Here is a 14,669-nt window from a genome sequence, read left to right as displayed (position 1 = left end):
CTGGCGCGTGAACGCCGGCTTGGGCAACTTCAACTTTTATTGGACCACCTAGGAGGAGGGTCGGAGGAGCGCTCTGAGAAAGGGCGACGCAGCGCGCGCCAGGAGGAGGAGGAGGAGGAGAAAACTTTATTTAAAGGAGCCACGAAGAGAAAACAAAAGTTTGTTTTATTCGAAAGATTACGTGTTTCATAGTACCTCAAGCGCTTTCCCGGAAGCAAATGATGCTTTATTCACTGACAAGTAAGGCAATTTAAGCCAAAATTTTAAATCTCCCGCTAAAATTGCACATTTCGTCACGTGAACAATGACGTCATACGAGCCGGTCCATGAAATAGATACTTAGTATGCCGACTCCATATAGCACCCACACGCGGGAGTCGACCGAGACGGCGGCCATTTTCAAAATACTAGTAAAACCTAGTGCACCCGCAGCCCTAGTCATGGAATCGCCTGATCCGGAGAACAAAACTCTCGCCGAGGAGCTCGGGCTTGCATTTAACAACCTCACACCACTTGAACGCTCAATGCTTCTAAGTGCACGAGCGGCAAGAGTTGTGGGATACGCTGTGGACGGGAAAGCGACCATTCCGCGATAGCCACAACAGACGAACGCCCAGCCGTCGGCACCGCTGCCTCGTCAGCCCCGTCGCGACGCACGAATACAGACTGGTATGTATGTGCCGTATTTTCAATTTCAGTAGCAGTATCGCTTATGCCAGTTGTCCGGTATCGTGTATGGAAAGCCGTTCGCTCGAGCTCTGTGCTCCGACCAGAAAGATTCGAGCGTCAATGCGCTGTGTGTACGGCAATTTTTTTCCCCAAGGTCAGAGCGCTTTTGACGAAGTCGGCGACGAGCGCCAGCATGTTCGGGTCCCTGCCGTATATCACTTCCTCGAAAATGAAGCGAGCACACTCGTACTTCCTTTAGCTCTCTTTCTCCTCCGTTTGCAAAGTTCACAAAACGTAGCCACTTGCTTCGCCGAGGTTCGTCGTTGGGCAGCACATGAAAGGAGATCTCACCGGCGGGGATGTCGCACTCCCTCGACGATTTGCCCGTACTACATGGGCATTTCAAAACACAGCAACGAAATTTCATTGTAAAGTACTCGAACAAACTGAAGTTTTCAGTGGTTGTAAACTGTAAACGAGCTCGTAACGACAGCAGCAAGCCAACACGACCTCCATACCGAAACCTGTGCGACGAGTGGCACTATCTCGTTGCTGCTCTGTGTTCCTTACTCCCCTTGTTTCTATTTTTACCTTTGCTGGTTGGCGATATGACGGCCAACCTCCTGTGAAGGGATTACGATACCAAGCATGGTCACGGCTGTGCGGGCTGGGACGGTTCGTTGGCCCCGAAGAGCCTTGTACCCGAAAATTCGTCTGCGCGACGGTGGCGACGGCGAGATGTCGAGTTCGGCTGGCGGTAGTTTTGTACACATTGGCATACACGCTTGCGTGTTCGTTCGGAACTTCAACCGTTTACTCCACCGTTCTTTGTCATAAAAATAATGTGCAGTATGTTTCACGGGCATTTAGCTCGCTATGCAAACTGTAAGCCCTGCCTAACATGAGTTTGCTTTTGCCGGCCTCCGCCAATCGCAGAGCATTCTCGAGTGACATCATAGGTTCTGTTGCGGAAAATGAGCTGGTGGGTCGCATGGTCATTTCCTTTTTTCTTAATTATGTAGCTTATTTGAGCGAAGTTCGCGTTATAAGTGGTGTCGTTATGGTTCTAACGAGGCAATCTTTCGAATGAACCAAACTTGTGTTTTCTCTTCATGGCTCCTTTGACGGTGATATCGAGCTTGCAAGTGCGCGGGGTCTTCAGTTCAGGACTCCGTTGGTGCGGCCTCTCGCCTTCGCCCATTTGCTTACTTAGGTCCGAGCTGGAAATTGCTGCTCGTATGTAGTATTGGGAATTGGTGCAAGGTCTGGGTTTTAATGGCGTGCCCAAACCATATGAAAGAGCGTTGCTGGGCATCCGCAGTGCCTCCACAGGGGGTAGTATAGTGAGGGGTGAATGGCATATAGCCATGTGGGATGTGTAAATGTGTTTGTTTGAAGTTGTCGGAGGGTGACTTCTGGTTCTTTTGTTAATTTTTCTGCCGGTGGCGGGAAGGTGCGTCGTGTGAGCACGTAGTGTTGGGTGATGTCGTTGTATGCAATAGGTGAGTGTCTGGTCCTCTCTTCGTTCTCTTGTGGTGCCCGGCGCACGCCGGGAGGCTGCGATTGCGAGCGAGCTGGCTGGTCAAGTGGTGACGGGCACCGCCGCAAAGTTAAGCAGAAAGTTCAAGAGGAGATGAACATGTCCAACTATGCTTTCGCCTTCAAAGCCCGAGAAACGTCTAAGCATTCAGTTAATTTTTTTCCTTAGATGAAGAGGGTCGTGGGAGGAAGAGGGAACGTTTGTAGTACAACGCCGCTAATCAGCACCGCCGGCCTCGCGTCATCCCCGTTGTCAGCAGATTCGTCTTCTTTATAGACATGAGGCAAGAGACTGACCGGATGTTAAAGGAACACACGCATTAGATAAACTACGTGCGCGGGGGCCAGAAACAATAATTTTCATTCCCGTGGTGATTTCCACTATCATCGTCGACCCAAAGAATTAACTAGGGAGCGTAGTGTACAGTCAGGGACAAGTGAAATGCGAACACAAAAATATGAATCAGAATGTAAAAATAGGGAGATTTCTTTTCGTGCAAGTTAAATTGCCGTGCGTTTTTATTACAGTAACAAAGATTGAAAATTCAGGGACGCTTGCACTCACGCGCAAGGCTTGAATGGCAAAGCTGTTGTAGGTGAGCATTGCCGGACACTTAGTTAGGTTTCGGTATCATTATTTATTTTCAGAGTTGCGGTGATAGTAGGTGGTGCTGGTGGTGCGCAAAAAATGGCGCATGCCGACTTAGGGGGATTGGCCAAGAGGAGTTCTTTTTCCATTGCAATCAATCATACGATGCAAAATAGTGAAGCAGAAGAAATAATTTAGTCTAAGCTCATGAGAGAGAGAAAAAAAAACAAGAAGAAACGACAGTGATCGTCGTCGTATGCATCGAAGAGGTCGTCGTCTGCTTCGCGGCGAGTGGTGGATGCAAAGTCATTCTCAGTATTGCAGATTTCCACCGGACTTCCACTCTTCGTCATCAACTCGAGGCAGCGGTGGCGGGATCTGCAAGCTGTCTCGGGAAGGATTTGGCACACTCGTAACCACGTCTCCAATTATCCACAGTGGCTTCCAAGCAGGGCGCCTTACAGACGCTGCCGTGATCGAGGGCTCTTCTACGGTGCCCAGCGCATGCGCACGACGACACGAGGACGAACGAACGGGGAGCGTACGCTATGACGTGTTTCTCGTTAGGAGGAAGTGTTACCACGATTACGGCGAACGCTAGAGTTTTTTTTTTTTTTTTTGTCAATCTTAGCCAATTCCCCTAAGTGGGTATGCGTTCGGGGAGTTTTTTTCAACGCGGTAATTACGGCCAGTAAGAATAGCTCCGCTGTTAAAATGTGTCTGTCCAAATATACCACTAGCGAGCCATTATTTGATCTCTGCTATCCACATTCTTTGATTTTTGGTGTTCTGGTTTGAATCTTTATGTTTTAATTTAATTTGTCCGTAACAGTACAAAACAATAGTCATTGCCGTGGCTGTCTTAGTCGGTGCTGGGAATCGCCCAAGCAGATTTACCCAAGCCTTCGTCGCTGCCTCCACAGTCCTCGTCGACGCAGGGATCGTGGTCTCACGCTTCCTTCGTGTTCTCATTCCCGCCGGGAGTAGACCATCTTTTGGACAGGGATGAGCTGGTCACATGACGCTCACGAGTGCGATCCTGGGACGTACTGCGTGCGGATGTACAAATTTTGCTTCGAGCAGAGCGTACCGTTGTACAACGATAATGTGGTCGTGAAAATATCTCCCACAGTGTTTTATATTATTCTACAGACCAAAACAAAAGGCATTGAGTGAGGTTAGAAACAAATGAGCTTAGAAACAATTGTGTTCTGTGCACTGAAGAATACACTACAAAGAGACCAGATAACTGCAGTCAACCCCTTTGGGGGGGGGGGGGGGGGGTTGGCGGTTGGCGCTGGGGTGCAAAATGAGGTTACATTCGAAACGAGACAGCACTTCATTAATATAAACTAAACTGCGTTAGCGTAAAATCACTGACACTCCCGCGGCTAACATTTACAGTGAGATAAAGAGTTGCGTCCGCCGAGTGGACTGTGGTTGGACACGGAAAACCCCAGCGGCCCCAGTGGCACAGATGCTGTAGCGCTTGCCGCCATAAAGCACTAAATTCCAGTTTGGAAGGTAGAAAATAGTCCTAGTTGATCGGCAGACTCCGATGTTCGCGCTACAAAACACGTTGCGGCCACGCCAGATTGGGGTGACATGACAGGAACGAGGCGTCAGCGGGCAACACTAGAGTTCCTGTATATAGCTCCCGCAGGGAGCTAAGAGTTGCGCGACCCTTTTCCACGCGCCGCCGTGATTGCGACACTCCGGTTATCCATGCCGCGCAGAGAAGCCCCTACTACGACTGCGCCGCAGCCGCCGCCGCGGGCGGCACCACGCCCCGCTCAGGAACAGCAGCAGCAGAAGCGTGAGGCGCCGCCGACCGAAGCGCCCCCACCGCGCGTCGGCCGCCATCGGAAGCGTGGCGGCGAGGCTCCTTCACCCGCGACGGGCGGCTTTCCCGCAGCAATCCGGATAACAAAGATGGCGGTCGGTCGCGCAACTCTTAGCTCCCTGCGGGAGCTATATACAGGAACTCTAGGCAACACAAAGGAGTACCGAGGAACGCAGGCTCCTCTGCTGCATGCAAATGCGGCTAAATGAAACCCAGAAACACCGTGCGCTTCACAGGAACGGCTTAAACACGTGCTCCATACGGTAGCATTGTTGTTCTTGCAGAACGTTGCCTTAACGCGAATGTCGTATCTGTAGCAGGGTGCACCGGAAATTCGCTGGAGCGTGGCCCCAGCTCTCCCCTGAGGGCGCAACCGAGCTGGTTCTGAAACGCCGGGTTCTCCAGTTTTAGTACCTGTGGTAGGAGTCTGTAATTGTATTTCTCGTAATAAGATGCGTATAGTGCAATAAAATTCGGTGCCATTTGTGCGCAAAGCAGTCGTCACTTCATCGTCCCTTTCTTCTCCTCGCAGGAGAGAAGGACGAGAAAAGGGTCATCAACCTGGGGTGATAGTAAAATGCGTCAAATTCCAAACGGCTTACAACATCTGCTTTGAGAAGAAGCTGAGGCGAAAGCTCTCTGGTTCGTTCTTAGCCACCGATGGCGCATGCGGAAATGGACGAGGTGCTGCATATGAAGCCGTAGTTTGCAGAGGCTTTTACGAGTACTTTCAAAGTAACGGCCACTGAATAGCACCCTGTGTTGCTGCGGTTTTACGCAATTTTTTGCCGTTGTCTAACGTTGTTTGGAATGTGCCCTTGGCAAGGACGGGAATATCCTGATAGTTACCAAATACATTCACGACTTTATGGTTTCATTCAGTAACTTTTAACGAACGACACTTGCGTAAGCCACTAAGTTTTTTTTTTACCTGGCTTTCAACAACACCGCAAAAACCTGAAATTCGGGCTTGAGTTTCCGTCGAGTGGCTCATTGCAGCGGTTATGTATTAATATTCAGTTGTAGAAAGACTAAATTTTCTGGCAGTGAATAGAGCCACAATAATATGGGAACAGGAACCTTTGAACATGCTTCATTCTGTGCATGCACCCAAAAGCAGTTAGGCGAGCAATTGCAAGTTCGTGACTTGATTCCGCCCATATGCTGGCTGGGACATCAGAAACTGTTCAAGCTTGCCTAAAATCGGTGGAAAGGCCTTTGGGGCTGGTTTTTCGTGCTCCATCAATGCAGCTAAATTCGAGTCTCTGTTAAGGAAATAAATAACGGCAGAGTGAGCAAAAAAAAAAAAAAAAGAATGAGCAATCTGATGCAAACGACAAGCGAACCCGTAGGGGCGCCATAAATGAACAAAAGGGCTTACCGCGTGAAAACGTGGCTAATGAAAAAAAAAAAAAAAGACGGAATTTAAGTCGCCTTGTGGACGCAAAGCAAGGTTGCCGGTATTTGCGAAACTTTTCCTTCTTTGCACGTCTCCCTCTAACGTACGGGGTGGGTTTAGATACAGACCGCTCTTACATTCAATTAAATCGCCCTCTCGCTCTCTCATATGGCCTTCTGTATCAGTGAGAGCAGTGAACTGTATTGCAGCGCAGCCTATAGTGTCAAATTGCCCTCGAAATACAGAAAATTGCAAGGCTCTATCATATTTTTTTTTAAATCGCCTCCGGTAGTTTCGAATGACAATATCGTTTTTTAGTGGACAACCGCTGATTGTACGGCAAGTAAGACTCAATAAAGCCTTTTTTCAGGGCAGGTTTTTCTTTATTTATCCTGCGTCGAGAATTAGGCGTTCAGAAAAGCGAAAGAACAGCGGTTCAGCTGTGATGATGCGAGTGTGTTGCGATGGTAGTGCGACATTGCGTTAATTATTCAGTTAGTATTGGATGACTGCATGATATTACGCTGACGAAATTATGACGTGATGAAGCATTGTGCTCACAACCCGTTCGTTCAGTCGCGCAGGATGGCGAGCCCCTTCACCAGCACGAGACTTCGTTTCTCTGAAGAGTTCGGCTGTGAATCGCTTCCGTTTATAAAATCGCAACCAATGTACGGCCACCAGCCAAGCTGCATTCCTGCGCAACTACGCTCGAGGCTGTTACGTGGGACCACCGTAAGTCCCCCTCTGCGACAGTAAGGAGGGTAGTAATGGGAGATGAAACGGTGAGCCTTACCTTGTTTCCCCCGAAAGTATCTGCTCCGTCGGCTCAGCGAGCTCCTACTGGCTACGCGCCTATTCTGTCCACTTTGTGACATGCGCGACCCCTTGTAACCCCTCCTTTGTCAATGTGCGTGGTCTTCAGCGCCGGGGCTGTCCCTTTAGTATTCCTGGGCCAGCCGCTGCCTGTAAGACTGGAATTTATTGACATCGTGGGGACCCTGGTCGCGTCTAAAACGAGCCTATCGTGCGACCAAAGCTCTGGAAAGTACAACACTCGACCAGTGCCTAAAAAGAACTCTACGCAACCACTTGGATCATCGTCAAATTTTCCATCACATTTTCAGTTGCCGCTATTTTTTTTAACAATCTGGGGTAGCATTCCTGGCGTCTTTGCCCTACAAAAGACGCCAGTCTCATTAAGGACCGTTCTCTCTCTATAGCTTTCTCTGCCAATTCTTCTCAGTACATAGGTATAATCAGGCACTGCTGTGGTGTATAATGAGATAGAGATCTTGCCTAAGGCGTCACAAACCCCTGAGCTGTAAAATGAGAAAATTCGCAAATACCAGGGCCCCAAAGTAAGTACAGGTGACGGGTGTGTTCTGAAAACCTAGTTTCCATTTCTTCTCCTGATTGAATAGCAGATTACAATGTACATTGCACCATTGGTGAGAGGGATACCAGTCCCCGTTCCATGGGCAACACATCTTAGAAACGTCTTCCTGTGTCCTTTTTTCTATTCGCGCTGTAGCTATTTTTTCCAAATGAAATACCAAATCGCCCAACAGTACACTTTGTTAGAAGGGCACTTGGGTGTTGCCATTGCTCTCTGGTGTCTTCTCGTCTATCACTGTCCGTCGCGAGATGCAGGAGAGCGCTGCCTTTCCTAATTTCAGTCATCCCAGAAGCGAGGTGTGGGATGCGTCTTGTTATGAGTAGCACAACCGTGATCCGGCACATCACTAAGCTGATTTCATTAGTGACGAACGCTTAGGATTATGACCACGCATCGCACGTGCGTACGCACGGGCACATTTTCGAAAGAAAGCGGCCGCGCAACAGACGGGGTGGGATGAGAAGTACGCAAACACTTGCGCTTGTCTCGTGCCGTCCCGTCTGTTGCGCTGCCGCTTTCTTTCCAAGTCATGCACCAATTAGGATAATTTGAGCTTGATGTTAAGCATGCATAATAGATACCTTTATATACCATCGCGTAACCGGAGTGTCTTGTTTAATTTTTGTACGTAAGCGCTAGACAAAGCGATAATATTGTCAATGTTTACAACTTCCAGAGAGAATAAATGCGGCTTCCAGCTGCACTTCACCTCTTGAGCAGCGCTTTGCGCTTTAGTGCCAAGTTAGCGCGAAAGAGGCGACCCCTCGTCCCCCCAGTATCACCGCTTCGAACCCTTCAGCATTTTTGCTCTTAACGTTTATTTTCGTTTCTCCACTCGCAACATGGCTAATCACAGATGAAAATTTTGGTTGATTTCTTTTCACTTCATTCAATTTTGAAATTTACCGGGTAGAAGGAGGTGCCCACTGCGCACTCCAATGTTAGTAGAGAAGAAGCGACCCTCTTAAGGTGACTGCAAATGGAGTTTTTTCTCGTGGGACACCCTACATCATGCCATGTACCCCGGCCAACTACGACATCCAAAGCGAGTTCTGCTCGCTTCATAGCGCTGTGTACCGCACACGTTGCGGGACTGTGAGGGCAGCGATGCGACGTACCACTCATTGCCCAACCAAGCAAGGAGCAGTGGGAGGCCCAGCTGGTGAGCTCAGACCCTGAGGACGAACTCTGGCTGGTGGGCAATGCTAGGCGAACGGCCAAGGCCATGGCATCCCGTGCTAGCGATGCCACCAACCCGGGCGGGGAAACAACACTGCTCAGTAGTAGTAGTAGTAGTAGTAGTAGTAGTAGTAGTAGTGGTAGTAGTAGTAGTAGTAGTAGTAGTAGTAGTGGTAGTACTACTACTACTACCGTTGATTTTCCAAGGGAACGCTGATTTTCCAAGGGACTATTGAAGTGCTTAATGTCATAGCCTCGACTGCTCAACAGCATTCTCAACAAGCCTCAACTTCTCAGCAAGACTGCTCAACAAGACTCAAACAAAACTGCTCTCCAGAGTAAAGTTTAGTAGTAGTAGTAGTAGTAGTAGTAGTAGTAGTAGTAGTAGTAGTGGTAGTAGTAGTAGTAGTAGTAGTAGTAGTGGTAGTACTACTACTACTACCGTTGATTTTCCAAGGGAACGCTGATTTTCCAAGGGACTATTGAAGTGCTTAATGTCATAGCCTCGACTGCTCAACAGCATTCTCAACAAGCCTCAACTTCTCAGCAAGACTGCTCAACAAGACTCAAACAAAACTGCTCTCCAGAGTAAAGTTTAGTAGTAGTAGTAGTAGTAGTAGTAGTAGTAGTAGTAGTAGTAAACTTTACTGTGGAGAGAAGTCTTCCTTGAGTCTTGTTGAGCAGTATTGTTGAGCAGTCTTGTTGAGCAGTCGAGGCTTGTTGAGAGTCTTGTTGAGCAGTCGAGGCTATGACATCAAGCTCTTCAATAGCCCCTTGGAAAATAAATGTTCCCTTGGAAAATCAACCGTAGTAGCACTACTAGTCCTACTACTACTACTACTACTACTACTACTGCTACTACTACTTAGTAGTAGTAGTAGTAGTAGTAGTAGTAGTAGTAGTAGTAGGACTAGTAGTGCTACTACGGTTGATTTTTTAAGGGACTATTGAAGTGCTTTTGTCATAGCCTCGCCATTGTTTATTGGCCAACGAACATATTGCTCCTTTTATGTCAGTTTACACTCAATTTTACCAACGGCGGAGCAAAATTAGGTTTTCACCTGCGGCTAATCACAGGCGCTTCAGCGAAATAATCGCGCCCGCATCTGGTTTCAAGGGGGTGGCAGTGACACCCCTTCAGCTTTGTATTGCAAAGCGAAGTATCGGTTTCACAGAAAAGTACAATAAAAACGGAGGAAAGTGACACGCAGTGTAAACGAGAAAATACTGACAAGAACAGGCACGCTGAAGCAACAGAAGAAAAAGCTCAACGAAGAAGTAGTAAAGCAAGGTAGTAGAAATCACGTTTCTTTCGATAACGTACTTACGTAGAATATCTCATCTGCTTGCGAAGGAACGGATTCCGTGTTACCGTTTCGCCGCGCCAAGGCCGCCCGCAACGTTCTCCGGATTCCCCATGAGCGGGAAGCAACACCGACAGGAGAAATGGAGAGATGCTGTGCAACGACCGCCCCCGCTTAATTCCCAGAACTCAAGGAGGCGAAAAGTGGCGGATGGGATATCGAGCGCTTCGTGGAGGGGAAATGCTCGTTGCGAACCGAAAATGTAACTTTGCGCGCTGGTCGCTCCTGGAACTGTTTATTCATTTAATGTTTCTGCGACTCCATTTGTTTTATCTGGTTCACGTTACTTCCGAACCGCCCCACAGCAGGTGTATATAAAGTCAGGGATCGTCAAGCAGAGCATCTCTCGCAACCGAAAGCCTCTCGTAGCGTCTAAGCTAGACTAATTCGAACAGACGGGAAACTTAAGCAGCTACGTCAAGGAAAATGAAGGTGAGTGCATGGTTTTAGAAAATAGTCACTTGATATCATTAGCGTATGGCATTTGAATAACTTGTTTCCTGCCAGATCTTTAATTGCTCTAGTCAGCGTTAAAGTTGTGAGAGTCAGAGTATGGAAAACCAAATCCTACGCACAAACTCAGAGCACGACCGGGCACTTTTGCAATGCCATGCTCTCGTGTTGTACACTTTGATAGCATTCATTAGGTGCAAAAAAATTCTCCCGATTTTTGCTTTTGGTTGATGATTTTTTAATATATCATCTTGGGCTACGACCTGTCATATAATACTATACGTTTGAGTCTACTTTTTTCCGCAGATGCAGATCTTTAAACTAACTTTCTTAGCCCTGCCAAATAATAACTTGTTATGTTAAAAAAAAAACGTTGGTATCGTTCCTTTTAACTAAATTTATCGCGGAAAGTAGCCGCACAAAGCATTGCATAATACTCTCGCGTTGTTTATACAGTCGAGCACGGATATATCGAACTCCAAGGGGATCATGAAAGAATTCGATATATCGATAATTCGATATATAAAATAGGCCTATCTGAAGATTATCTGACAACTCCGCACATCACTGAGAGTTTTCTGAAGTCGTGGAAAACGGTAATTTACCGCTTTGACCGTCAAAGCACGGAAAATTCGAACCGCAGCATGATGACCACCACACTTTATTTATCATTGAAATGTCTTTGAGCTTTGCTTGTTTTTTCTTCTGCGTCGTAGAGTTCGCCAAATTGTCTTCAAGATTACAAACACGCACAAATGAGAAAATCAACGCTGTACACTGTGCCACAACAGAGGCGAATAACGCTGACGTAACCTCGGCTGCAGTAGGCGGTTGGGAACGTTGTCAGGCACTGAGTGCCGTTATCTTCAGTATCCGAACCGAACACCTCCCCCATCTGGAGGCGTGCAACGAAGTCGCTTTGCACCCGAAACGCTCCGGAATAGCCGGGGTGGGTTGTGCTACATTCGCCTTTACGTCAACGTTGATGGGTGCATCGCCCTCAAAACTACTGCGAGAAATTCCGAACGCCTTTTCAACCATCTTTTCAGCAGCCTGCACCCGATGAATTTCCGCCTTCGTTGCTCCGAAATGAATGCCTTGTACAAAACAAACATACAACGCCGCATCTGTCCACCTGCACGAGCCACCAAACAGCTCAATCACAGAAAAAGAGTGCCTACGGTCAATTTCTTTTGCTCCTTTATGTCCTTTCGCCCCAACCACTACCCGCGTTCTAGCTATCATGGAGCTGCCCCTCGTGCTAGCGTGAAAACAGCTGTTGAAGGCCATCGAAGCGACATAATGCCGCGGACGCCGCCTCTGTCTCACCAAGCCAGGCAGCGCCTGCGATGAGTCAACATTATCATCAACTCCACCCCATCAGAGGACGCAAACTTTCAGGGGAACCTTCGGCGTGGAATTCGATATATCGAATTTGCCCGTGATCAGGAGTTCGATACACGCGCACAACAGCCCTATACTTTTGCATGGGATTTTCAAGGGGATTTTTGCACTGTTCGATATAAACAATAATTCGATATATCCGTGTTCGATATATCCGTGTTCAACTGTATGACATTTGAGGTATGCAGAGTTTTAAAGCAGCGTCACCCACAAGAAAGGTTCACGGAGTAAGTCTTTTCAGTCTGTACGCCCTACCACGAAGCACCAAATTTAACTCAAACAAGCTAGCATGCCCTGGTTGCCGTGATATAGTCATTTGCACTGAAATGAAACTTTGTGTTAAGCTGCTATCATCGAGAAAACGTTGGGTGACAAAGACGCTAAACCTACTGCATTTTTCTTACATGGGCGCATTTTTTACTGAATTTAAAAGGTATTTGATGAGGGCTTATTAAGAGCGTGTTAGTTATTTCAAGGAAGCCGTTTCAGACTGGTAGCGATTAACAGTCAAGAAAATAGTGCAAGTTCGCAAACCATGCAGCATAACGTGAAACTTTGGGTGTTATAAATGGACTCATCCGCATTCCGACACACTCCTAAATGTTCCTTTTTTCAGTCGCAATGTCACCCTAACCTTTGTCATCTAACATGGATATGCCCTAATTTTACCCGGGTGCGAGATCTTCTGATTTTTCACACCTTCCGGAGTAATGCACAAAAACACTTGCAAAGAGTTCGCAGTGACATATGGTAACTCGAAGGAATTAATTACTTTCGTTTAGAAAATGGTCTCTTGGAAGTTGTTTATCCGCGAGTTTTCAGTTTGTCCTCTCGAAGAACTCAAAGTGAAAGTGCGCAAACTGGACAACGGTTACAGTGCCCTCAGTGCTCTTTAATTACAGCAATAGACAAAAACTCGATAACAGTTATGGGGTTCTTCAGTGTGTTTTTCTGAATTGAAGTGCAGTATACAAGAACTGAATGTGACTTTTCAATTATCCAAGTGTTCTCCCCCCTTCTATTCCCCCTTTCCCACATTTCCCATACCAAGGCGTCTTGCCTTTTTCTCATCAAAGTCAATCAATCAATCAATCAATCAATCAATCAATCAATCAATCAATCAATCAATCAATGAAACAAACACAACTACTTTCTCAGCTTATTTCCCTGTATGTAACCCTTGTGCTACTCCCACCCGCTGCACCCGCAGTTCTTCGCAACGACAGCCATCTGCACCCTCGTGGCCTGCTGCGTTTTCGCTGAAGACGCCGCCAAGAAAAAGGACGAGAAGGACGTGGAAGGCCGCGGTGGTCTTCTTGGTGCTGGCGGTGTCGGTGGCTATGGAGCCGGAGTGGGACCTGGTCTCGTCGGAGCTGGTCTGGGAGGAGCTGGCCTCGGTGGAGCCGGTCTCGGTGCAGCCGGCCTCGGAGGAGCTGGTCTCGCCGGAGCTGGACTCGGTGGAGCCGGTTTCGCCGGAGCTGGGCTCGGTGGAGCCGGTCTTGCCGGAGCTGGACTCGGTGGAGCCGGTCTTGGTGCAGCTGGGCTCGGTGGAGCCGGACTCGCCGGAGCTAGCTATGGCGGCGCTGGTCTCGCCGGAGCCGGTCTCGGTAGCGCTGGACTTTCTGGCGTGGGTGCTGGTGTCGCGGCCGGTCCCGGTCTTGTTGGTGCTGTTCCCGTTGGAGCTGGAGTGGTGGGCAACCCGGCTCTCGTTGGTGCTGGCGTCGGTCACGGCGCTGGTCTCGGTCACGGAGTGGGCGGCGGCTACCAGTCCGGGTTCGGATCTTCTGCCGGAGGTCAGCAGGCTGGATACAAGGGTGGAGCTGCCGGACACAACCAGGGATCAGGGGCATTCGCTGGCGGTTCCTCCACCAGCAAGGTGGACTCCTTCAGCAGCAACCAGGGCTACAACCACAACTCGGGCTTTTCTGCCAGCGACAGCAAGAGCTTCGGCAGCGGCCACAAGCAGGGATCTTCAGGATTCAACAGCGGCGCTGCTGGACACCAGGCTGGCTTTGGGCAGTCCTCCTTCGGAAAGGCTGGCGGCGTTGGTGTTGGTGGCGTTGGCCTCCATGGTTGAAGTTTTACATCATTTGAGCAGCTACACGAGCGAGGACATCTTACTTCTTGTTCACCATAATTTCATATTTTGTGGCACCCGCAGTAAAGAACCAAAAAAATACTGCCCTCTTGCAACTATAAACGGTGCATACATTAGGAGTTCGTGGGGCACAAAAATCCTCTTAAGGAGGTGTTTTAATCTCCTTTTGTCACACCCCTTGTCCATAATACTCCTGTAATTTGGTCGGAAATAAATCTGGTTTAATTTACTTCGTTTAATATTATTTTTTAAAGCGCAACCACAGCTAATTTTATTGGGTTGGATAAACTCGAAATGACTTGTTTTACACTAGTAAATTAAAGATTTTCGGTGAAAAGAGAGAGAGAAAAAGTAAAGGAAAGGCAGGAATGTTAACCAGGCTACGGCTTAGAGCCCCTTCATGTACCTATGGCCTGGTGTAACGAAACCTGTATATTTCATATACGTACTCTACAGAACTGTTGCGTTCCTAAGCAGCCCTGTTTTCGGGACCGCAAACAACCATAACGAATTTTTCACTGCTGTGTTAAACTTCCCCCATTTCAATTGTTATACGAGTATTACCTGATTAGAGAAAGTTGCAGTATTAAATGAATACCGGCAAGAAGTCGGATTTGATATAACCTGGAGTGTGTGGCACACTTGTCGAAAAAAAGGAGGTTACTGCAAGTGTCTATATCATAAAACAATTACGCCAACTCTGAAGGCAGGCATAGGGACTGAAGCCGTTCGC

General features: G+C 48.0%; 1 protein-coding gene across 1 annotated transcript; it reads left to right on the top strand.

Annotated features, from left to right (window-relative positions):
• Nucleotides 1-10,255: 10,255 nt before the first annotated feature.
• LOC144179115 (uncharacterized) lies at nucleotides 10,256-14,165 on the top strand. The gene is made up of 2 exons (XM_077707347.1): nucleotides 10,256-10,413; nucleotides 13,049-14,165. The coding sequence occupies exons 1-2, from the start codon at nucleotides 10,408-10,410 to the stop codon at nucleotides 13,913-13,915; spliced, it is 873 nt and encodes a 290-aa protein (XP_077563473.1). The 5' UTR covers nucleotides 10,256-10,407; the 3' UTR covers nucleotides 13,916-14,165.
• The last annotated feature ends 504 nt before the right edge of the window (nucleotides 14,166-14,669 follow it).

Source organism: Haemaphysalis longicornis, unplaced genomic scaffold (assembly GCF_048455015.1).
Source record: "Haemaphysalis longicornis isolate Haplotype H1 unplaced genomic scaffold, Haemaphysalis longicornis Haplotype H1 scaffold_1, whole genome shotgun sequence".
Taxonomy (NCBI): Eukaryota; Metazoa; Arthropoda; class Arachnida; order Ixodida; family Ixodidae; genus Haemaphysalis; species Haemaphysalis longicornis.
The sequence above is the reverse complement of the archived record's forward strand: the minus strand, read 5'-3'. Positions and strand labels throughout refer to the sequence as shown.